We start from the raw sequence: 26,214 nt of genomic DNA on the forward strand, positions 1-26,214 counted from the left end.
TTTAAAAGTAATCTTCCAAGCTCTGTTCTGCACTTGTAAAAAATTGTTCTTTCAGTGTGGTGGCACTTACTCTTTGGAACTTTCTGCCCATTGACCTCCAGCAGGTGGCTTTGCTGTATTCTTTTCAGTGCCTGCATAAAACATTTTTCTTTTGGCAAGCCTATCCAGACACATAGAAGTTGATGTATTTAAATCTCTTTTTTTGTCCTATTCCTGTTTTAACTGTCTTTTTAATGTTTTTAGTTACTTGTTTTTAAATGTTTTTCTTGATAATTGTAAAAAGTTTTGTAAACCACTTAGAGGGTTTTTTTTTTACTATCAAGTGGTATATACATTTTGTTAAATAAATACATACAATCATACAAAAAGTATTTGTTGTGGCTAAGACCCATCCCATTGCTTTCAATGGGATGTACTTGTAATACCTTCTGCTGGATCATGCTCACCCCTGGCATAGATGAAAGCCACAGTATTCAAAACAAATTGGTTGTATGCCAGCAACTTATGCAACAAGCAAGCCCACATGTATTACACACCTATTGAAGAGGTACTGTTGTAGGCTTTGGGGGGGGAAATGCACATCTTCAAGCTAGTAGAGCTTTTGAGAGCTCCAGCTCCAGCTCAGCACTGACAAAAGATAAAACCTACTGCCACCAGAAAAAGAACATCTATGTGCAGCTGAAAACCTTTTGGGGAATTACATAACCCATAAATCACACAGCTGTGATTTATTTTTAAATGTGAGGGAGGGAAGGAAAGTTTCCTTCCTACTTGCATTTATGATAAGGCAGCCTTTGCCAACCTAGTGTGCTCCAGATGTTTTGGACTACATCTCTCATCTGCCCCAGCCAGCAAAGTGCACAGTATAGTCCAAAACATCTGGAGTTCATCCAGTTGGAAAAGGCTGATGCAGTGATTCCTTTTCTCAGTTGGATCTCTCTGAACTCCCCCTTTGCACCATCAGTAGCAATTCCAGCTGCTACATAGCAACTCCAGGGCCAATTCAGCAGCTAGTTACATGCAGGTGTCCTCATTTCCTCATCTAGTCTTTACTCCACTCCCTTTTGCCTGTTGATTACTGGAGGTGGGTTTGTAATCAATGAAGAATGACCGTCACCATAAGTTCATTCTTTTCAAGTTGATTGCATGCTAATTTCAAGGCCAGTTCTCATAGGAAGCTGCCTGATACTGACTATTGGTCCATGCAGCTCAGTGGTGGCTGCATCTGGGGTAGGGAACCTCCATCATCATCATCTGCCTTTATGCCACTATTTCTTCAGAGCTGGTCCAAGGCATTTTGCTGCCTGAGGTGAAGGACAAAATGGCGCCTCCCCCCCCCCCATTCCATGAAGAGAAGCTGGTTGGATTGTAAGTTACATCTTACTTCAACACTGTCAATGGCACAGCAATCCACCACGACATCTGAAAACTCATTCTGCTCATGCAATGACTTTGTTAGATACAAACCACAGTTTGGTCCCCGTGTTTCTGATAGAATGTTGCCTTCCTCAAGGCCGATCATTCTGAATTCTAGTTCTGATAGAATTCCCTTTGTCTGTTTCTCAAAGACTCAAAGCACTTAGGCCCATTTTTTTTTTTAAAAAAAATTGATCGTGGTTGTGGTTGTAGCTGAATATCTCTGCTGCAAAGTCAACGATTTCTAAACTGCTGCAAAATCATTTCAGTTCTTCTCCCACGTGGGTTCACCTGAGTGCTTAGGAAGCACCTGGGCTGCTGACCCAGCAGTATTGTTCTGCAACAACAACTTCATTTGAGTTATTTTCCCTGTGACTGGCACAGGACAGGTAACTTCCTGTGAAATCTAGTTGACTCTTGCAGGAAGAGATTTATACATTCTGACAGCTGTGTGGAACCTGGCCATGTAGACATGAATTTTACTAGCAGAACTTTTCCATCAAACTTGCCACAGGTGAGAACCCCTAGCACAGTGAGAGAGCACTTGCTTTCCATTCAGAAAATTTCTGGTGTGATCCCTGGCATGCCAGTTAAAAGACATAGCTTTTTAATCTTATCAACAAAGGAACACACACACACCACAAATAAGAAGACTTACCATTTTTGTCAGCTCGCCGGAAGATCTGGAATTAAAGAAAGATACAAATTCACTATTTTGGAATAGCTTGGCTACTTCAAATCAGACATATCTTGATATCTCGTTTTTTTACCTGTCACTTTGAACACATATCTTTTGGTTGTTTTAGTTTTAGGGTTTTTTTTCATTTTGAAAACATATCTAATTTTTCCAACCTGAGAGCGGTGTGTATTACATTATGAGCCTGGGTTGCCCAAGGAACTAGGGATGGAAAGATGTGTCAATTTCGGTTCTTTCAGTTTCTCGTTTGTTTCAGTCTTAAACCCAATTTTCCACATTTCTGCAGAAGTTTGCATTAAAAAAAAATCCTCATGAAAATTCTCCAGCATTTTAGTGCTAAATTCTCCAAATAAAATGTATTTTTAGGCAGTTTTGACAAATGTACACATTTTTGCAAGCCATTTCTTGTAAGCCATTTCTTGTCATGTACGGCATTTTTTCATCATATATTCATTTTTATACACACTTTCCCCTAACGTAAGCATTTTTGTAAACATTGTTCGGCTGATGAAGTGCATTGCAAAATTCACATAAGTGCTTCTCCCATACAAGTTTGCACTTTCATTTAGGGCCAAAGCAAACACAGAGGAGATGTGTGCATTGTTCTATGGCTGCTTTAAACCTTTGGAAATACTAGTTATGGGGTAATCCAGATCTTGCACCATTTTCCCAATGAAAATTCCCCCTCCCTTGCACCCCAAACTGCTACTTGTCGAGTTAGGGGGGGAAATCTAATGGGGCAAACAGCAGCTTGGGGGGAGCAGTATTCATTGGAGAAATGATATGGCCAGAAGGAATTAAACCCCTTTCCCCTGTGTCACAGTCCTGATTCAGATGCATGCTTCAATGACTACTATTAGCAAAAGTTTGCAGGAATAGTTCTCTTTATTCCTGCATCTCTATCATCAGGGACCGAGTTTAGTTCTTGGATCATTCTCCACAGCTTGCTTTGTGTCACGGATGGGGAACCTGTGACCCTCCAGATGTTGCTGACTACATCTCCCATCATTCCTCACCATTGGCCATGTTGGCTGGGGCTGATGGGAACTGGAGTCCCCCTGGGATCTAGAGGGACATTAATTTCCCATTCCTGCTCTGTATCTTCTCACTTAGTGACTGGAACTGGGGCTTCCTCTATGATGCCACCCATGGAAGCCCTCTCTAGAGATGCCCATTGCTTTTATCCAGACACAGACTGAAGTAAATTTTATTCTTCCACCTCTCAACTCTCAGTGGTGTCAGACAAGTTCTCACTGAGTTGGTAATCCTGAATCCAGAGTGTCCTACTTCAGAGTAGCCCTCAAACTAATCAGGGAGCACCCCACACTAAGCTGTTCAGGGATACAAACATAGTAAATGGAACTTTACAGCTGCAGCACTGAGGGACTGGAGAAGACCTGCCCTGGGAGTGAGTACCTGAGCATCTGGGTGCTTGCTTGCTTGCTTGCTCACTCCTCTGGGTTGCTGTCCCTTGAAACAACTGGTAAGTGCTGCAAGGACTGGTACCTCCTGCCTAACCTTGACTTCAGAGAGAGGCTGCAGTTAATCTTTCAGCCTCTTGCATCAGCTCCTGGCTGGGTCAGGGGGCATAAAAGCCCAGCTGCCCTTGGGTGGCAGGTTTGCCACGAGTAGGGTTGCCCCTTGTGGAGTCCCTTAGGGAGGCCCAAGGGCATGGGTGCTACCCCCTGCATTAAAAAAAACCAATCTAGAGGAGATTGGTAGTGGGGAGGGCATATAGCACATGTGTAGTTTCTGTGCAGGGCGAGAGACTGCAGTGAACTGAACAATAGGAGAAAGGGGCCAGGTGCCTTCAGAGTGAGAGTCTGTAACTGGCAGAAGGCTGGCCCTCCCCAAGTGTGAAATGGGGGGAGGAGATGTGCTCTGTGTAAAAGATATTGAGTGAGTCTGTTCCCAATTCTCTCAGAGGCTTACTGGGATAACTGGTTCAGGCAGGTTTTGTTGGTGGGCTCTTGTTGGGTCCTTATCAGGTGTTTAGGAGGAATCTTAGCAAGGAGGGACATGGGTGATGTCACCCCAGTTTCAGTGATCATGGACAGAGGGAGGTATAGCCACAGGGAGGTAGGGAACTACCATAGAAGATGAGGGCAAGGCTATCTACACCTTGTTCCTTGCTCCAATTACTCTCATGGAAGGGTTCCTCATTGCTCATCTGCTGTGCCCACTGGCCTGTGTGTGATGCCAGATCAGTACACAATAAGACCACACTCATCCATGATTTGATCGTGGATGAAGGTGCTGATTTCGTGTGCATTACCAAGACCTGAGTGGGTCATCTGGGAGGAGCTGATCTGACCCAGCTTTGTCCACCTGGATACTCGGTGCAACACAGCACAGGCTGCAGGGATGGGGGTGGGGAGGAGTTGCTGTGGTCTACAGAACTTCCATCTCTGTTGCTAGGAAACCACTGACTTGGAGCTGGCTGTGAGGGCCTGCACCTGGTGTTGGGCCAAGGAGACAGCATACTAGGGTTGCTGCTGGTGTACTATCCACCCTGCTGCCCGGCAGCTTCTCTGACTGAGCTGGGTGAAGGCCGTCTCGTCTGTGGTATTGGAGGAGCCCAGATAGTCCTGGGTGATTTCAATGTCTAGAGCAGGTCTGTAGTCTGGGGGTGCTCCTCAATTCATCTTTGTTGCTAGAGGCCCAGGTGACCTCAGTGGCTAGGAGTGCCTTTTACCAGCTTTGGCTGATAAGACATCTGTGGCTGTTTCTGGACTGGGACTGCCTGACCACTGTTGTCCATCCACTGGTAAACTCCAGGTTGGATTACTGTAATGTGCTCTGTGTGGGGCTACCCTTGAGGTTGGTCCGGAAGCTTCAGCTGGTGCAAAATGCAGCAGCGAGACTGCTCACTGGGGCAGGGTAGCACCAATATATCACCCCGCTGCTGAAAGAACTGCACTGGCTGCACATTTGCTACCGGGCCAAGTTCAAGGTTCTAGTCTTGGTGTAAAAAGCCCTATGCAGCTTGGGACCAGTTGATCACTGTGCTGTTCTGGTGAGGGCCTTCTGCAGATACCATCTTATCAGGAGGTCCATTCTGCACAACATAGGAAGTGGACCTTTAGTGTAGTGGCACCTCCCCTTTGGAATTCCCTCCCCTTAAATATTAGACAGGTGCTATCTCTGTTATCCTTTCAGTGCCTGTGGAAGACCTTCCTCTTTCAACAAGCCTTTTAATCAGAGACCTTATCCCACCCTGTGTCTGTGTTGGAATTGCTTTTTAATAGGTTTTTAAACCTTTTCTTTCTTTCTTTTTTTAAAAAAGGTTTTTATGCTTTTAAAGTTGTTTTTTAAAATATATATTTTAAAGTCTGTTTTTATGATGTTTTAAAGTGTTTTTCTAGTGCTTTTGTTTGCCGCCTTGGGCTCCTACTGGGAGGAAGGGTGGGATATAAATTAAATAATAAGTAAATAAACTTACCCTTCCTGCATTCAGAAATCCAAAATCACCCTGAGTTAGTGACCACCGAGCAGACTGTCTAAGTGCTTTGCAACCAGGTCAGTCTGAAACTGGCCATTTCTTGTTCTGCATTATTGCATGTTAGTTAATGGCAGTCTTCTCCTCTGCCTAATCCCTTCACTGGCAGAAGGAAGTTGACCACATTCTGGCTCCTCCCATCCCCAAAGTGTTCAGGTGGTTTGTATGAGAAACTGGATTCAACTCAAGTGTGCCTCTTTCTACCTCCCTACATCCATAGCTCAGCTGTAGGTCATATGTTTTGTGTGCAGAAGGTCGCAGAATGAATCCCTGGAATCTCCAGGTACAGCTGGGAGAGACTCCTGTCTGAAACCCTGGAAAACCACTGCTGGTCACTGTAGCCAATACTGAGATAGATGGCCGGTGGGTCTGATTCAGTACAAGTCAGTTTCCTATGTTCCTTGATTACCTTGCTGGTAGAAGGAGGCTGACTCTGTCTAGCTTTTCTCCTGCGCATTTGTGGGAAGGGCAAGTTTGAACGATACATCCACCTCTGGCTGTTTTCCAGAGGAAACCATGCAACCGGTTAGCGCTAGGGTTGCCAGGTTCAGGGCCTGAGACTGATCTTGTATCTTTAGGAGAAGAGAAAATTCAGCCAAGTGCAGGTGTTCTTGAAACACTGTTGGAGGCCGGGCCTGGCAACCAAGAGGTCTTATGTATCTTTAAAAGCCGTGCAGGGGGAAGGGAGAATTCCACCTTGTGGTTTTTCCCATTACAGTGTTGCTAAAATACCTGCACTTGGCTGACTTTCTCTTCTCCTAAAGATACAGGATCAGTCTCAGGCCCTGAGCCTGGCAACCCTAGTTAGTGGTGATGGTGCCTTATTGCAGCCCAGGTGGTGGCCCTGATTAGGATGCTGTTTTGAACCCTCAGCTTATTGGCAGCTCTAACTTTCCTACAATTTGGTTACTGAGGCACTTGTTTCAAATATTTCCATACTGTTTTTCAACAAGAAGTTCTCAGAGTGGTTTATGTCAGGGGTGGGGAATGTTTTTCAGCCTGAGGGCCACATTCCTTCCTGAGCACGTTTCCCAGGGCCGCATGCCAAACACAAGTGGGGTCCAGAGGCAAAAGTGGGTGGAGCAACAAATGAAAGCTCTACCTTTGCATAGTTGGCTGGGTTCTACACACAGGCACTCACCATTCTCCACCCTCTGTCCAAAGCACTTCAGCTGCAAAGCAGTGCCAATGAGGGGTGTAGCCTGGGGAGGCTTTTGAGGGCCATATTGGGAGCCCCAGAGGGGCCCACATTCAGCACCTAGTGCAGAGGTTCCCTATCCCTGGTTTCCATAGTAAAGGGCCGACACTGAGCAGGGCATTGGCTTCAGGTAAGGTATGCTGCTCCACCTACATGCGAGTAAATTTATTTGTGTGAGGACATTTGTGTGAAGTACTAGTTTCCCTCTATTCGGCACTGGTTAAGCCTCATCTCAAGTACAGCGTCCAGTTCTGGTCTCCACACTTCAAGAAGGATGCAGACAAACTGGAACTGGAATATGGCATGTGAGAAGGATCTTGGAATTATTGTTGATCACAAGCGGAATATGAGCCAACAGTGCGATGTGTCTACAAAAAAGGCAAATGCTATTTTAGGTTGTACTGACAGATGTATAGTTACCAAACTGTGTGAAGCACTGGTTCCCCTCTATTTGGCACTAGTTAGGCCTCATTTTGAGTACTGCATGCAGTTCTTGGACACCACATTTTAAGAAGGGTACAGACAAACTGGAACAGGTTGAGAGGAGGGCAACAAGGATGATCAGGGGACTGGAAACAAAGCCCTGTGAGGAGAGACTGAAAGAACTGGGCATGTTTAGCCTTGAGAAGAGAAAACTGAGGGGAGATATGATAGCACTCTTCAAGTAGTTGAAAGGGTGCCAACAGAGGAGGGCCAGGATATCTTCTCGATTGTCCCAGAGTGCAGGACATGGAATAATGGGCTCAAGTTACAGGAAGACAGATTTAGGCTGAACATCAGGAAAAACTTCCTAACTGTTGCAGCGGTATGACAATGGAACTCAATACTTAGGGTGGGCTCTCCAACACTTGAGGCATCCAAGAGGCAGCTGGACAGCCACCTGTCAGGTATGCTTTAACTTGGGATTCCTGAATTGAGTAGGGGATTGGACTTGATGGCCTTATAGGCCCCTTCCAGCTCTACTATTCTATGATTCTATGATCCTAGCTTGATGCTTTAAGTGGTATATTTGTCCTTCATTGTCCCTTTGCTGATCCTTTAGCAGATGCACCGCAGACATCCAGAAGCATCACAGGAGCAAAGAGGGGTCAATGAGCAGCCAGGGGAAAATCAAAGGTGTGAGAAATATAATCTAATCGCACCAGAGAGGTTCTGGCACATACATTACATCCTCAAATTTGTTGGGAAACACTTTCACAGAGTAAGAGTGCAAGCAAGGGAGAAGTGGCATTGTATAAGAACGCAGGTCTGAACCCAGAGGAGAGAGAAACCTAAGGCAGAAGACAAGGGCAGCACGGCAAATGAAGGACAGTGAAATGATATTTGATCCTCTGGCACAAAACAGGATTGTCAGCAAGCAGATTTCCATGAACTTGCACTGCTTGTATAATTAATGTACAGTAGTAAAGGAAGAGACGCCGGCGCACTCTGCGTGGGAAGGAGATAAATTTAGATCAAGGCAGAAGCAGAAATGGGGAGGGGGGCCCTACATAACAACAGAAGACATCTTGTTGCAAATAATATTCAGGGAGACAAGAGAGAAGAGGTGGGTGCAGTCAAATCCTGAAGAAATCCGGTTTGAAAAGCCATTTGAGAAGGTGGTTCATGCAATGCACTGATTAAAACTTGAATTACAGATAAGGTTGGAAGGATCTGTTAATTTTGGTGCTCTCCATTTCTCATTTTTCCAATCTTAAATTTGTTTCTCCACATTTCTATAGCAATTTGCGATAAAAAAAACCCTGCCCCAAAGAATCCTGGGAACTATAGTTTGTTAAAGGGTCTGGGCTTTGTAGCTCTGTGAGAACTAAATTAACACTCCCAAGATTCATTGGGAGAAAGAATATGCTTTAAATGTATGGTGTGTATGCAGCCAGAGCTTGTAATCCAAACACTAGGCTTGCTTGATGCTCAGTGATTGTTCCATTCATCTGAGACATTTCCGCCTTTGGCCCTGCTGATCCAGTTCCATGGCAAACAAGCTGCAGCCATCCCTTAATGAGAAGACATGATTCACTAGAAAACACAATAATGCTGGGAAAAACAGAAGGGAGTAGAAAAAGGGGAAGGCCAAACAAGAGATGGATTGATTCCATAAAGGAAGCCACAGACCTGAACTTACAAGACCTGAACAGGGTGGCTCATGACAGATGTTGTTGGAGATCACTGATTCATAGGGTCATAATCGACTTGAAGGCACATGGCACATAACACACACACACAGAGCTACATTAAGAGGCTTAAGCAAGTTTTACTCTTTGGTAGAAGTCACATGCTTCCATTGTGCAGCAACAGAAACCTTTCTATCCTGAATTCGTTCACATGGAGGGAAGAAATCTGATTAAACACATACAAAACAAAGCTGCTGTTATTTTCAAGAAGGTAATAAAAGGGTGTCGTAAAAAGGGGGGGAAAGGTTTCATTCGGCCAGAGAACAACATTCTCTATTTTCTAGGTTATAACCCAAAACATTCAAAGGCAACAATGGTGCAAACAACCACCACCAAAAAACAGACACAAAACCCGACTGTGGAAATGGATTGGACCAGAAAACATTTGACTCAAAAGAATATTGCTTGAGCAGCACTATCACAGACACACAGATAAGCCCATTTGATTTGGTTTCAGCCTCTCAACAAAGAAACAGACCCAAGATGATGCTTGAACCTGGGTCGAGTCAGTTTCAAAAGAAAGAAAGAAAACGAATAAAATATCACATTTCAGAAGATCCCCCATCTAAAGTACACTGTTGAAAAGGCCCAGCCCAATGCTAGGCTTTACAAGCCGTTGCTGATGTAATTTAGTTCCCCATTCAAAAGGCTAGCTGACTGCATGAAAGATGCATTGGATGGAATGTACAACAGAGCTGGAAGAACCTCAAGTGTTTTATCGATGGAAAGATTATGGTTACATTACAGTAGCCTTCGCCAAACCGGCACCCTCCAATTGTTTTGAACCATAACCTCCCCCCATCAGTTGCTGGCTGGTGCTGGTAGGAGATGTAGTCCAAAATACCAGGGCACCAGGAGCCACCAGGAGGGCACCAAGTTAGCAAAGGCTGCAGTACAGGATCCTTGCCCTCCACTGTTTGCATCTTTATTTATTTGATATGATATTTATACCACTCTTCCACTGGGAGCCCAGGGTGAAGTACAACACAAATATTTCACAATGCCATTAATAAGCTGAAACACACACAGTTCTGAAACTGCAGATTAACATTTACATGGTTCTTTGACACTCCACTGCCAAAAAGATTGTGAGACAGCATCAACCTGTCTTTGAATTCATTGCCCAGCCTTACAATTTGATAATAAAAGTGGGATAGTCACTGTAGTGACTTGATGTAGGAACCAAAGGATTGCACAAGTGGTTATGTAGGGAAGCCGTTTGGGAGAACGCCAAGGGAGGGATAGAACCTCAGACTGGAGGCATTTCATGTTAACACTGACATAGGGTTATGGCCAACTAAGTTAATAGACCTGTTAGTCATACTCTATGTATGGATGTGAAAGTTGGACAGTGAAAAAAGCGGATATGAGAAAAATCAACTCATTTGAAATGTGGTGTTGGAGGAGAGCTTTGTTCCACTCACCCCTTATCTTTTTCTTTTTTCCTATCCTCTCCCTCCCTCATAATGATATGTTTATATTATTTCTTCCTCTCGTATATCTGTCTACTCTCCCCCCATTTTATATATGTTACTGTTTAGTTTTGTGCTTTTTTTGTTAAAAAATAAGGTGCCAGTACTCATACCTTGATAAAAGTGCACCCAATAGTTGCCACGAGCAGCCAAATAAGAGGTGCCCGTACTCTGTACCAGTGAGTACCATTACAGAAAACACACACACGTGTGTGTGTGTGTATGTTGTATACACCTACTCAAGAGAGAGCCAAAGAAGTCCGTATGAGAAATGTGGTATTGGAGAAGAGCTTTGCAAATACCACGGACTGCGAAAAAGACAAATAATTGGGTGTCAGAACAAATTAAGCCAGAACTGTTACTAGAAGCTAAATGATGAAACTGAGGTTATCATACTTTGGACACTTAATGAGAAGACATGATTCATTAGAAAAGACCTTAATGCTGGGAAAAACAGAAGGGAGTAGAAAAAGAGGAAGGCCAAACAAGAGATGGATTGATTTCATAAAGGAAGCCACAGAACTTACAAGATCTGACCAGGGTGGTTTATAACAGATGCTATTGAAGGTTGCTGATTCATAGGGTCACCATATGTCGTAATCGACTTGAAGGCACATAACAGGTCATATTCATTACTTTCAATGGGTCTGCTCTGAGTAGGACTGCTGTTGGCTGCAGCCCATCATTTCCAAGGTCCCTTTAATTGAAAATGTTTGTAGCAGCAAATGTGTAGCCGCTTATCCAGTGGAAAATTTGTAGAAACAACTGATAACTTTTTCATACCGTAGCAGTGGGGAAATTTCTCTCTCTTGGTATGGCACCTTCATGAAAACATAAAGAGCAGTCCTGCGAGATTAGGCCAAAGACTCACCTAGTCTCAGCATCCTGTTCTCACAGTGGCCAACCAGATGCTTATGGGAAGCTCACAAGCAGAACATGAGTGCAACACTCTCCCCAACTTGTGCTCCTTAGCAATGAGGCGCACCTCCTTTGATCTTCCCACACCAACATAGTTAAATTTGGAATCTTGAACCATATGAACAGAGCCAGTTGTACAGCTAATTCTTCTCACTCAGTTGCAGCCCTCCATCCCAGCCAGGTGATAATCAGGTGGAAGGACCTGCAGAAGCAATTCTTTCCATGTAGGTGGTGGAGACTGTTGGCTCCAGTGTCAACAGGGCAGTGAATCTGCCCAGGTTTTGGTCCAAACTTTCAAGGAGTTGGCCAATGTGCTTTTCAGTTTTCAGCACCTTGGCCAGCTCCTTGAAAGTTTGGACTAAAATTCGGAGTGGATTCACTGCCCCGTTGACATTGGAGCCAATAGTCTCCACTGCATGAAGGCTTTTTCCAACATTCCCAAATGTTGCTGTAGTAAGAGAGGAAGAAGCCACAACCAAAGTGGCTGTGGCTTCAGTACGAGTGGGATAATGAATGAAGGGGCCCTCAGTAATAGAAACCAGGTCGTGTGGAGTGGTGCCTATACACATACAATGCATGTAGGTGTGTTGCAGATGTGGACCCGACCATTTGCCCATATATGTGTACACACACACACACACCAACAAGTTTAGACAATATGTCTTCAAAGGGCCAAGGTAATTTGGGACTCCAAAATCCAGAGAGAAGTTTGGATGAGGAGAATTTCAAAACCATCCCTTTATTTTATTTTATTTTAAAATGGAGCAATCAGCCAATGGCATCCCAAATGTATGGGTGCTGTGCTGTTTCTAAGTGTCAGTTTTCTTGGGCAAGAGAAAACAGCAGGGAATCAAATTGCAAACCGGAGCAAAAGATGCAGCCGTTTGGAAGGCCTGGGAATGGAAAAACCTCTTGATTTGACCAGCGCTCCAGTTAGTTCAAGTGACGCTTCTACCAGTGTTGTCAGGAGTCAACACTTCCCAAGCAATAAACATGTTCGTGTTGATCAGACTCATTTTGCAATCTGGAGGGGGAGGGCAGCGCACTGAGGTGGCTGCTTCTAGACACAACAAACAAGCAATGTTTCATCGGGAAGAGGACTTGACAATTCTCCCATAGTTATCATTCTTGCAATGGAGTGTTGGGGAGCCTCCGGCCCGGGCGTTCATTAATGGCCCCCCAGGCCTCTATAACTGCCCCCAGGACTCCCCCCCAGGGCACACACCCCCTCATCAGCTCTGCTCTGTGCCCTCCTCAGCTACTTTTGTCTGTCTGCTGTGTGTCCTTGAATTGGGATAATGCCTGCATGGAGGTATGTGCGCACATGTGTGTAGAAACCTCTGACATTTCCATACCTAGAATGAAGTCTACCATTTAAGGTAAGAGTCACATCTGTTGCCTTACTCACTTCCTGCCTCTGGGCAGGCCTGTTAGTGGTGTGTGGCCCTGGAAAGGTTCCTCACAAGGGAATGTGGCCCTCAGGCTGAAATAGGTTTCCTATACCTACTGCTAGGGATGGAAGGATCTGTCAAGTTCGGTTCTCTCAGTTTCTCATTTTTCCAACCTTAAATTCGGTTCTCCACATTTCTGCAACAATGTGCAAATGTGGTGTGTTTTTTTTAAAAAAAATCCTCATGAAAATTCTTCAGCATTTTAGTGCAAATTTCTCCCAATAAACTCATTTTTGTCTTCAGTTTTGACTAATGGACACCTTTTTGCAAGCACTTTCTCCTAATATAATTCAATTTTGGATGTTACTTTCACCAATATTGTCATTTTCATGCACAGCTTCTCCGAATACATGCATTTTTGTAAACATTGCTTAGTTGGAAAACTGCATCGCAAAATCTGGGTTAGCGCAAACTGCAAAGGATGGCTGTGTTTCAGTTCTCAAATTGTTTTGGGAAGTGCAAATTTGATAGATTTGGATTTAAATGCAAATTGAATTGCATTTCTTCCCCATCTCTAGCTGCTGCAGAGGGAAACGCCAAACCTCCTTGAATCTGGAGTGGGATTACGGAGGAGGAATTTTGTGGATCAAAACTTGGCAGTCAGTCTGCTCAGCTGAGTCAAACAAAGTAACTTCACCATGTATGCTTTTAAAATGTGTTGTAAGTCGCCTAGACACCACTGGGTAGGAGGAGACTAACAAAATAAATAATTAAATAAATGTAAATATACGATTGGTCTGTCTAGCTCATCACACTGACCAGCAGCAGCTCTCCAGGCCTTCAGACAGGGTACATTTCCAGCCCTGCCTGGGGATGCCAGGGATTAAACCAGGGACCTTCTGCATGCGAAGCAGATGCTCCCCCACTGACCTACAGCCCTTCCCTAATAGATACACAGCTCTGTCCTCTAACATCTGGCCATAACTTGTGCTAGGAGTCAAGAGAATCTGGTCTGAGAAAAAGATGTCAGCTTATGACCATGGGGGAGATCTGTGAATGGGGTCTTCCATGTTTCTTCCATGTTTCTTCACAGCCACTGTGGAGTAGTCATGAGACCTAAGGAGGGAGATTAACCTTTTCCTGATCAAAATGCCCCCTTAAAGCTGCAGTTTGACTCCCATGGGGCAGGACATGAACTTCTCATATTTTCCCAAATGAGGCAAACAGCAACTCTCTGTGTGTGATTCCAAGAGGGGAAAACAGTGTGGGGAAAGGGTTAACCCCTTCCCCCCTCCCTGTTCTGAATAAGGGTTGGTGGGTGCTTCTTAAAATAAATGTGAGAAAGTCTACGTGCAGATCTCCCATGTTATGTGTTTACTCTGGCCCTTTCTTAATTTGCTTATCATTCTAGGATCAAAGCAGTAATATAACTGGCTATAGCAAACACGGATTCTTTTGTAGTGTTGACAACAATGGAGCCAAATTAACTGTGATATGGGCAGATGTCAAAGGAAACTGGCCTGAAATTGGCTATTAATTGCACTCAAAGTACGGAAGAGCTTTCGGTACTGCACCCTTCTGCCGGACTGTTTTAAAAAGGTACTGAGAGCTATCATCAATAACTCCACACAGTGCTTGCAGTCCAATCCATCTCCCCACACACCTGTGCCATATTAATTTTCCCAAAAGCAAAGCATACTGTTTTATTTTTAATGTTCTCTCCCCCAAAAAATCCCACCCTTCTAATAAGTTAATTTTCAATGTTGGGTAAAACATGTGCAATCTTGGCAATGATATAATAGATAGTCAAGAGCGGGAAATAATAGGAATCCCGGACAAATTAGGAAGTGATTTGAAGAAAAATCATAATTAACTTCTAGAGGATTTAAGATGGAAACAAGAAGTCAGATGGGGGAAATTAAGCCAGAACGGTAAATCGATAGAACATTGCACAACAATTGCTTTATTAATGAGGTCTGCAGGGGGCACAAAGGACAAGCCAAGGCAGCTATCAAGTTTGACGTCGCTACTTATTTTGGAGGTAGTTCAACGTTAAAGAAGGCAAATCACACCCATGAGCTCTGTTTTCACACTCGTAAGGGTTGCAGACTCATAAGTGAAATTAGGCCATCCTTCAGTAATCAGGAAGCCAAAGCACAAGGAAGGGGATATCTGTAGCACAAAAGTTACATACGAAGACTGGCTGAAAGGACCCAGGCTCTGTATGCAGCTCAGTTAAACGATGCTCACATATTGCAAATGCCACACAGCAATCACTGCATCCCCCCGTCTGTCTTATATGACCATTGGTGGGTGCCATCAGGACCGAAGTTCATGCTCCCACTCAGCAGAATGAGCAGGAAGACCCCCCAAACACAGAACAGTAACTGGAGAAATACACTTTGTCATCTAAAGAGGGCCTCTCATATGCCTATTAAGTCCAGAGCCTAAAATTACCTAGATTGCACCACTGATGACAGATTTGATTTTGATTGTTTCTACAATTGCTCTCCTCTTTTAAGTTACCTCTGAACATCTGCCTTTTTCAGCAAGTGAAGGTTAGGATGTTTCTTTCGGATTTCCTGCATCAGTACAACTGAAAATGGGCTAAAAAATGAAACAGCCCAATGAGATGCATAAATTGCATGAAAGCCACAATTCACATTCAAAGGAAGCCTCTCCATTGACTAGAGCAGCCTCTGCCAAGCTGGTGCCCTCCAGAAATTTGGGACTGCACCTCCCATCAGTGTCAGCCAGCAAGGCCATGCTGGCTGGGACTGAGGGAAGGTACAGTCCAGTGCATCAGGAGGGCACTAGGTTGGCAAAGGCTGGGCTAGAGCTTCCCTTGAAATTCAAATAGCAGCTTCAGAGAGGCAAATTTTGTCAGTAATGTGTCAGGGAGACATAAAATTAAACTCCCTCTCTGCATGCTCAGAGGTTGATCAGGCTTACCCCAAGCTGCTATTTACTTCACTTAAAAATGTGCACTTCAATTGCATCAATGCAATCAAAATCACATTTAGTCTGGTCCTCAGTCTCAAGTAGAATCAGTTCTTGTCTGCTGCCTCTGTCACATTAACAACACTCGCAAGCGGCATTCTAGACCACCAGACGCTCACTTAGGAGAATATTCAAAAATTAGCAAGGGCAGGGGATATACAATGCACATTCTTCAGATGCTGAAGGTGTATTCAGACAACCAGAAGCCATGCACATGCTGCCTAAACCTTTCCCACAGCGCACATGAGACTAGGGCCATCATTTGCAGCTTCTGTTATGAGGACTCTGCTGCCAGAAAACAGGGCTGGCCATACCACTAGGAAGAGCGTGACAACCACCTTACGCAGCAGATGCTGGAGCAGAGGGCACAGCTGGGTGTGCCACATGGCATAACTAGCCTGTTGCCCTCATGTGCAGTGGAGAACAGAGATGGGAGAGAATTTCAGTTCAGTTCTCAGCTCAAACCGAACCTATGAAATTTGCACTTTTAGAAACGATAGGAGAACCAAAACACAGCCATCCTGCAAGACTCACACTTCTCCAAATTTTGTGATGCAGTTCCCCAACCAAACAATATATTTATATATATATTAAAGATGTTTTAGAGTGTTTTTAGTGTTTTGTTTGCTGCTGTGGGATCCTTCTGGGAGGAAGGGTGGGATATTATTATTATTACAACAGCAATAATAACAACAACAACAAAATCTGCAGGCATAGTAAAGTGGTGTTTGGATTAAGCCTGCCAAATTGTAGGCAAGTACTTCCAGTGGTTTTTATGCAAGGAACTCTTAAAGTTTGATTTTTTAAAAAACAAAGGAAAAATCTATAATTTTTTCATCTTCTGCCAGAATTAGATGCAATTTGCAGTCATGGCCAACTTTTCTGAGGGAATGAAGCCTGCCAAATTTTAGAATGATACTGCAGAGATTCTCCTGCAAGGACAGATATAACGCAGTCGAATCTCTGCTCACGGCCGGAGTTCGAATCCAACGGAAGGAGGAAGTCGAATCTCCGGTAAAAGGGGTCGAGGTCCACCCAGCCTTTCATCCATCCGTGGTCGGTAAAATGAGTACCTGGCATACGCTGGGGGGTAAAGAAAGGCCAGGGACGAAACTGGCAATCCCACCCCATATATACAGTCTGCCTTGTAAACGTCACAAGACGTCACCCTAAGAGTCGGAAACGACTCGCACTATAAGTGCGGGGACACCTTTACCTTTTTTTAAAAAAAGAATCACGGGTTGGGAGGTAGAAAAAAGAACATGGTTCCTCAGGAAAGACTGGGATGGTAAATTCTTTTACTTCAAGGATTCTGTTACTTCAAGGGTCATTGGTGGTTGGAGGGCTTCTACCCCTCCCTGACTTTGGGGATCAAGCCTGTTCTCCCTGGAGAAGAGAGATCTCTCCGTTGGCTTGCATATGGGAAAATAGTATAAATCCCCAGGAAAGACTGGGTGGGGGGTAAATGTCACTCCTGGCAAATACCCTCCTAACCCAAGAGTCATTGGTTGGGATAGGCTTCTTTCCCCTACCCCCCCCCCAGATTACAAGGGTTACAATGGAGTTTGCATAGACTTACACAGGGGAAGGTGCAGATCCATGTGAAAATCAAACACCTTTTTTAATCCCTGCCTCAAAACACTGTGATTGGAGTCCCCTGGGAAAATAATTCATTGTGATTAACATCTAGACCTGTCCATAAAACTGAAAGATCCTGCACCTTTCCCTCCCCTCCCCTCCCCACCTCCTCTTCAGCTCAGTACATTTCCTCAGTCAGCTTGGATCCATTTCTCCGAAAAGAAAAAGGTTAAGCTTTTGGGGAGGTATTTGGAAGCGTAGGTAGCCCTTGATCCACCTCAAGCAGAGCTTGGAAAAGTTACATTTTAAACTACAACTCCCATCAGCCCCAGCCAGCATGGCCACTGGATTGGGCTGATGGGAGTTGTAGTTCAAAAAAGTAACTTTTCCAAGCTCTGACCTCAAGACACCTTGTTAACAACGTGATCCAACTTGGGAATATGAAAGCCTGACCCGCATCATCCTGATTTGCCTTATTATTCAGGGTGCACACAGAGCTGATGCCTATCCTTAGAATACTCATGTCTGCCTGAAACAGATTTTAGTGTTTCTGAAACCATGTAAAACCCCAGTGAGCCTGTTTACCAAAGGCAAAATGGGATTGCGTGTGCACATCATGGCTTCCAACTTCAGTTCTTGGCATGGGGAGGACTGGAGATGGTCTGCCTCCAGCCTGAAAGTGCCTTACAATATGTCACGGCTGGGTCACTGTCAGGACTCTGACGAGAATCAGGAGCCAGAAATTGGGACCCAGGACCAGTCAGGAGGCAGAGTCTGAGAACAACCAGGAGTCAAGACTGAAGAGCAATCAGGATCAAAGGGCAACCAGGAAGGGAGAAGAGCCTGAAATATCAATCAAAGGGTAAACCAGAAAGCAGGGCTGGAGAGCACATCAGGACCGTGACAAGTAGGAATGGTAGAGAGATGCAATTTGGTTCACTGAACCTATCAAATGCAGACTTTCTGAAACAAATTAGGAGCTGAAACACAGCCGTCGTTCAAAATACACACTTACCCAAATTTTGCTATGCAGTTCTCCATGCAAAAAAAATTGCATACATACGCAAAATTGCATATATTAGCGAGAAATGTGCACAAAAATGAATATATTAATGACAATAACATACAAAATGCATTATGAGAAGGCAAAATGGACATTAAGTCAAAACTGCACACAAAGATGTGTGTATTAGGAGAAATTTGCACTAAATTGCTGGAGAATTTTCATGAGGATTTTTTAAAACAAAGTTTGCAAATTCCTGCAGAAATGCGGAGAACTGAATTAAGACTGGAAAAATGAGAAATGGAGATTATCAGTATAGACAGATCCTTCCACCCCTAGCGAGAAGACATGCCAGTTGTCAAGCTCACCTTGCTACTCAAGCAAGGCCCTTTACACCCCTTCCTGCCCAGGAGGAGCCAATGGCCAGCCTGGATGGGTGGAGCCATGTGAGATGTGGAAGGTCCTTCCCTGAGAGGCTGCACTTTTGCAGTTCACCACATGGGGCAGTGGTCAGCAGTTCCTGCAAAAATATGTAAAAAGTGTTTTCAACCTGGAGTCAACTCCAGCATAAGGTCTTAAGCCAAGGGAGATATCATTTAAATGGTCTGTTTGAATCCTATGCCCTCAACTTTCTCTTTACAAATGGATTTGGACTGTGTAAAAAAAACCCAGCTTTAGGAAGAAGCTGCCTTAAACTGAATGAGACCATTAGTCCATCTAGCTCAGTATTGTCTACACTGACTGGCAGCCGCCCTCCAGGATTTCAGGCTGAAGCCCTACTTAGAGATACCGGAGATTGAACCTGGGAACTTCTGCATGCCAGGCAGATGCTCTATCCCTGAGCTACGGCCCATTCCCATACTATTTGATCACTGCAAATAGCGGTTTCTGGGGATGCATTTCTTGGTGGGAAAATAGGATGGAGCAAGGTTTACTTCTCCTTCCTGCACACCACAGTCCTGATCCAATCCAGAGCCCCTATTTGTTTTTTGGGTTCTCTTTGGTAAAGAAGATAAGAACAGGCTGGATGAGCCCAGTGGCCCATCTATGGCCAAATGCTTTTGAATCATGCTGCTTTTTCCCCACAACTTAGGAGCACAAAAAGCTGCCTTGTCCCTAGTCAGTCCACTGGTCCATCTAGCACAGCATTGTCCACACTGACTGGCAGCAGCAATCCAGGGCTTCAGACATGGAACATTCCCAGTCCTATCTGAAGATGCTGGGGATTGAACCTGGGGCCTTCTGCATGCAAAGCAGATGCTCTGCCCCTGAACTTCCCCCATAATTAACTCCTGAATGTATCCAAGAGCAAGATCTTTATGTCTTGCTGCTTTCCTTCGTTCCTCACATCTCTTGGCCTCACTGGGCAATTTTGGATTGACATCCCTGAGTAGAGAAACCCAGTATCCTCAACAGCAATGGTGGCTGACTGTTGGAGGGGAGTCATGGAAAAGAGGGGAGAGGAATGGAACAGAACAGAGTCTCAACGAATAGTTATGGCTGGCTGGAATACTGAACATGAGTGCTCTACCCTGAAACTTTGGTTGCAAGTGCCATTTGTTACTGTTGTTTAGAAAGCTGGAATAGAAATAAATTAATTATACAGAGACACTTTTTTAAAAGGTTTCTTGTGCTTGATTTTGGATCAGCCTTCCTCATCAAGATGCTTTGATTTAGAGCTATCTTAAGCCACTTTGCACTAGCAGTTTTTCATTCAAAGCAGCATAGAGAAAACATAAATGTATTCACTCACTAGGCCTGGCATAACGTAGTACAGATGAATGCATTGTTGCGAGAGGGGTGGTTTGATGGATGAGAGTGTTAAATGATCCAGCATGATTCACCGTTCAATAATAACACCCCCCCAAAAAAAGGAAAAAAAAGAATTGTGCTATTAAGGCATCAAAAGTATATTAGCAAATTTTAGGAGAGTTAAATTTACACTCGGTACATTAACTATCAATTCCAGCTTGCACTATTAATATCTCATTTTCATAATATGATTCTGTAAAGCTCTTTAAAAAGCAAAGTGATGTTATATAATTATTTTTCACTGTGGTTTTCATGCAAGCCAATGCTTTCTCCTCTATCTCTAAGCCAAATTCTCCAGTATATGAAATGTTCTGTTATTATGAAAAGAAATAGCAATAAAGTTGGAAGCACAGTTCACTCCTAAATGCTGTGGGGAGGGAAGAGGAAAGAGAGAAACTGCAAGGAGGGAGGCAAGTGCAGAACAATGTTAGGCAGAGACACTACAGGAACACTCCTCTCATAGCAGGTAACTTATTTGCTCAGGTGCATCTGTGGAATATGTTCCCCAGTGAGGTTCACCTGGCACTTTCGTTGGCATCTTTTCGGCATCAGGAAAGATGTACCTTTTTCCCAGGCATTTGATAGACTGAGATGATATTATCCGTTACCAGTATGCAGCCTAAGCTGCCTGTGGCTGCCTGGGGATTGCGTTTTTTGTTTAAATGGCTTATTCTTGTTTTAACAGTGTTGTAAGTCACTTGGAGACCTTTGGGTATCAAGCGACTAACAAATCTAATAAATAATAATAATAATCTCCGCATAATTGAATCATTCAATCTTCTTGATGCAGCAAGACCACAGAATTGCTTGCCTTCATAGAAGGCTGATTGGAAGGAGATGTGGTAAGTCTTGCAGGAGCCTTTGATTATTTAATTCATTTGTTTTTCCACAGCGCATTGATGGTTCTCTCCAGCGACAATCTCATTAGTATGCACTCTGCTGTACAGTTTGGGAATGACCAAATCTACCCTTTGTCTTTGCCTAGTTCCGAGCCCAACTCAGAAACAGATATGGATGAATCGGTCAATTTCAATTTCTCCCAGTTCCTCATTTTTCCAATCTGTTCCACATCAGTTTGAAATATATATATATTAAAAATCCTAATAAAATCCATCAACATTTTAGTGTGAAGTTCTAATATACACATTTTTGCATGCAATATGCACATTTCTGCAAAGCAATTTCCTCGATGCAATGCATTTTTGTATGTGATTTCCCCTAATAAATGCATGTTTATGCACACTTTAACCTAGTATATGCCTTTTTGTAGACATTAATTGGCCAGAGAATTGCATTGCATTGTTCAGATAAGTGCAAATATTGACAGATGGCTGTGTTTCAGCTCACATGTTGTTTCAGAAAGTGAAAATCGGGTAGGTTGACCTTTAGAAGTGAACTAAATCAAATTTCTCTCCCATCCCTACAGCGTCATGCTTTATGGGTACCATTAGGCATTAGCCAAAGCTGAGAAAACTCTTTAAGGATCTTCATGGGCATTTTGTAGGCGGCCTTGATTCAAACATTGCAAGGATTTGCTAACTAAAATAGCACTCAGATAAAAACAGAACTAGTGCTGAATACAAAGGGTTGTATCCAGTGCTAGTCCTACTCAGAGTAGACCCACTGAAACGAATGGACATGCCTACCTTAGGTCCACTAATGTCAGTAGGCCTACTCTGAGGAAAAATGAGCTGGATAGAAAAGGTTTGTATGCTAATATTTTTACAACAAAAACCTGATTCTTGTTTACAACAATGCAATGTGCTGGGGGGGGGGCAGGGGGGAGGATTGGCAAATACCATTAATTTATAACCAATTTGATACATTATGGTAGGTGGCCATATTTACAGGAGTGTTAGGAAAGTTAGGCATTTATGTTCATCCCCAGAATTTCATTTTATTGTTTATGTCACAAGCCACCCATTTCTAAGGACTGCAAACTACTTTGAAGTTGAATGCATCAATTCTTTTGAGGGAGGGGGATTCCTGGGGGGGGGGGGAGAGACACATTTTGTTTTAGAATTCTCAAAAAGGAGAACTGGTTTTTTTTTGCCAATGGAAAGAGAAAACAGCAGCCACCCTCACTTACAGTTTCCAGCATCAACCCCTGTCTGCCTTGTATATAGCTTAGATTAAGTAATCAAAACATCAATTCTTGTCATGTTGCAAATGGGACTCCCCATCTGTAAAAAGATCCATCTCAAAGGACATCCTCTTTGCTAAGGTGTTCCACCAGGAACACAAGATATGGCATATTTATATAAGTTTCAACAAAATATATAACATCTAATGCCCTTCTAAATTTTAATCACACTGGGGAAATATTCTCATTTTACCGAAGGATACAGCATTGCTTTGCTGGACTAAGATGACAAACTCTATGCACAGATTGCTATGGTTGTATCCCAAGTTCCACTGAAGCAGTGGCAGCTCTTGGTTCCATGTTCGTCGGGCAGTAGAACCCACTCCAGGCTTTAGTCCAAACTTTCAAGGAGCTGTCAAAGGTGCTGAAGCACTGAAACCCAGAGAGGATTCCACTGCCCACTGACACGGAGCCACCAGGCACCACTGCATTGAACTGCTCTTCAGCAGTCATGGCAGGCACAAAAAATATGAATTCCCTAAGGGAGGTGTTGGGTTCCTCTTCCCCAGATCAGGGGAATTACTAGTGCAACAAACCTCATTCTTCCAAAGCCCCATTCTCCCTACAACGTGAGTTCACCCAACAGAATTCAAGGCACTTCTGAATTCAGCTAAGCTTGCTAGTCTTGTGATGTGGGGATAGTCTGAGGCTGACCTACCTCGCAGGACTGTTGTAAGGGTTACTGATACAATGTAGGTGAGAGTGCTGCAAGTATTCCAAAGTGTGACATGAAGGCAAAGTATGAGGATGACATTTGTGACTACTGGCCCCTTCTTCCCTAGCGGCAATTTCCAAACCCCTGCAGAGGAATTTCTTTGCAGTTTTGTTGCGAACTTGACACAGACAGGGATCCATCCCAAGAAACTCCAATGCCAGCCTGCCCCTCTATGAGAGGATTTCTTGTGCCCATTAACTGGCAGGGGCAGCTTTGCGTTGCCTCACTGCTGTTTTTAATCCGAGGCTCTTCCCTTGGAAAAGACCAAGCCCTGATCTCTAACCGGGACGCCGCAAGGTTCCTGCTCTGCTCACCTGGGGAGAATTCTAATAGCTCAGACCTGCCTGAACGAGGGTACCCTCTCTGCACTGAACGCCCTTCCTCTGGGGTTGCCAACTTTCCCTCCGTGGCAGAGTTCCTATGCTGTTAACTGCTGCCTGAGAGGCAAGCACTTAGCAGGACAGCGCGGAGATGAAAGTGACCGGGTGATTTCATTGGTAAAGTGTCTGCTTGTGTTTGGCCGCTTGAAACACACACACGCACACAAAGCTCTACCAGGAGCAAAAAAGTTGTCTACATTTTCTTCCCCAAAACATTCAGTGGTTCGCTGGTGGCAGAGTAAACACTCTGCATCAGCTCAGGGGGCACCATTGTGGACTTCTTTCCCATACAGAACCCCAGCTCTGAGGACAGTCTAAAAAAATTCTGATTAAACCCTTAGGCCCACTCCAATTCAGGGAGAAGCTTACTTCATTTCTCCAGAGCCACCCCCCCCACACTGCCTTTTTGCATAGATCGGAGGAATCTGTCTGAAAAACCCGTTTTGATATACCCAAAGGAAAAAAAATCTGCTGAATGGGGGGGGGCACCCAGTCCATCCTGCCGCTCCTGGGAGCCCCAGCAGGAAAGCAAAAGCCCCGCTGCGCCGTTTGCCCCCTCCCCAGCCCCGCTCCCCCAAGCATGGGCTTTCGCAGAGGTAGACTGCGCCCGCCCGAGGAGGTTCCACGGGGCCCCGCTCAAGAGCCGCGAAGGGGACGCCTTTCTCCCTCCCGGCGCTGGAGAGGGCTGCCCAGGGACACTCCAGCCTCACAGGCGCCCGGCCCAGCGAGATGACGATTTTCAATAGAAATAGATGCTCTCTGCTTGCGGCTGCGAGAGTGGGGTGTCTCCCCTTGGGGAGGAAAAGTCCGGCTTCGCCCAGCTCTCGAAGCTGCAAGCCGGGAGAAGCCAGGCGGGCGCCCCTTCCCTGCCTTGCCTTGCCTGGGTCTGGGCTGCCGCTTTCGGCTCGAGGCAGGAAACTCACATCCAAGATCACGGAGGCGCCTTTCCTTGGCTCGGCGGCGAAGCAGCCCTGCCCGGCGGCCCCCTGGCCTTCCTGCAGGAGCTCCCCGTCCGGCAGGATGCTCTTGTCGCTCATCTTGGTGACGATCCAGCGGAGCAGCCCGTCTAGCCCCGCGATCTGCGGCTGCTGCTTGCGGAGGAGCTTGTGGACGCTCTCCCGGCAGTAGCGCGCAGCCTGCTCACACATCTTTTACAGGAGCCTTCATGCTGGAGCCGGGGGTATTCCCTCCCACACAGGCTACATCACCCCTTTGACAGCGGCTCCTGGGCGAGGAGCGAGGAGGTGGGGAGGACCCCACCCGTGCCTGCCACACTCTCGGGAGCCGGGGAGAGAGCCAGGTCGTCCCCACACCCCCACTCCCCAAAGATGCGTTTTGGAAGAGGGGGGATGGGAGGGAAAGGGAGGAATTCTTAAGCAAATTTCTCCTGGCTCCATTGAGCTTGTAGATCTTCATCATGTTGCCACTCACTCCTGCAGAAAGGTTGTCTGTTATTATACAGGAGGCATTGATTAACTCCAGCCGGAATATCACTTGACATAGGCCTGTAGAGCCAACTAAGTTCTACTCAGAGTAGACCCACTGAAACTAATGGACCTAAGTTAATCGGATCTATTCATTTGTACTCTAACACTGGGGCCAAGGGGGGAGGCAACCAAGAAGCTCACCCCCCCATCTAGAATCTCTCACCAGGGGTCTTAGACCCTTTACTTTTTGGGGGGCAGGGTCCCAATGTCTCCAGCATCCTGGGAGCAACTGCTCTCACCCACCTAGAAATATACTTTGCCCCTTCTGTCCCCCCCCCATTTTTCTGGTGCTTTTGCTAGATACAGCCCCCCCCCAAGAGCTGCACAGCTCTCATAGAACAGAAGGAACTGTGCAGTATTAGCCAGACTCAGAGTAGGTTCATTGAAATCAATGGTCTTTGATTCCAGAGAGTCTTCTTTGAGTTAGATATAACACCAAAGCTCCTTACATTCTAATGCAGTAGTGTAATGGCAAATTCAGAAGTGCAGTGTCCCTTCATAATAGCCACAGCCACACACACACCCTTTTTTGCTGCTGGGTTGAGAATGAGATCCTTGTTAATGCTTCTCCCACAACAGCTGTTCCTAGGAGCCAATCAGCATGAAAGAGGGGGTACGTGATAGCTACTGAGAAGAGTCTTCTCAGTGGCTGACACTTCCTTTCACTCTGATTGGCTTGTCAGCAGGTAAGAACAAATATGTTAGAAGACTCTTCTGAGTGGCTAACAGACTCCTCTTTCATGTAGATTGACCCATAGGATGCTGGAGATGTAGGGACCCTGCTCCCAAAAACAGTAAAGAGCCCCTGAGACCCCAGATGACTACACCCCTGTTCTGTGGGGAACCTTTGGTCCTTCAGATGTTGCTGAATTATAACTCTCACCATCATCCCTGGCTGTTGGCCATGGTTGCTGGGGCTGGTGGGAATTGTAGGTCCGCAGCATCTGGAGGGCCAAAGGCTCCCCACACCTGTTCTTATGGTCCCCACATAAAAGGGGTAAGGGTGGGGAAAGAGAGAACAAGCAAATTCAACCCCTTATTCTTAACTCAGAATAGACCCACTGAAACTAATAGGCATGAGTCACTTAGATCCATTACTTAAGGGGTCTACTCTGAGTAGGATTAACATTGGTGACAACCCAATATTGTATTGTTGTAATTATTATTGCTGTCATACCCAGGGTGCATCTTGATAAAAGATTCTCATCAGGTAGGATTCTGTAGCACAGGAGTGAGCAGACTTCAAGCTTGTCAGATCTACTTACTTTCTTTACTAGAAGCCCAAGATCTACTAACCAGAGCCACCTGCTGAAGACATACAGAACAAGGTGCCT

The 26,214-nt window shown here is 45.0% G+C and overlaps 1 protein-coding gene across 9 annotated transcripts in view; it reads right to left on the reverse strand.

Annotated features, from left to right (window-relative positions):
* NECAB2 (N-terminal EF-hand calcium binding protein 2) overlaps positions 1-26,214 on the reverse strand; it is a 381,306-nt gene that overhangs the window by 279,343 nt on the left and 75,749 nt on the right. For 6 of the 9 annotated variants that reach the window (XM_061594438.1, XM_061594443.1, XM_061594442.1 and 3 more), the window contains one exon: positions 2,075-2,099. In XM_061594438.1, coding sequence (XP_061450422.1) covers positions 2,075-2,077 — 3 coding nt within the window. In that variant the 5' untranslated portion in view covers positions 2,078-2,099. Of the gene's footprint in view, positions 1-2,074; positions 2,100-5,555; positions 5,756-26,214 lie in introns of those variants that run through there. The other 3 variants (XM_061594446.1, XM_061594437.1, XM_061594444.1) reach the window with 3 other exon arrangements.

The sequence above is a fragment of the Rhineura floridana genome, chromosome 13 (genome assembly GCF_030035675.1).
Source record: "Rhineura floridana isolate rRhiFlo1 chromosome 13, rRhiFlo1.hap2, whole genome shotgun sequence".
Taxonomy (NCBI): Eukaryota; Metazoa; Chordata; class Lepidosauria; order Squamata; family Rhineuridae; genus Rhineura; species Rhineura floridana.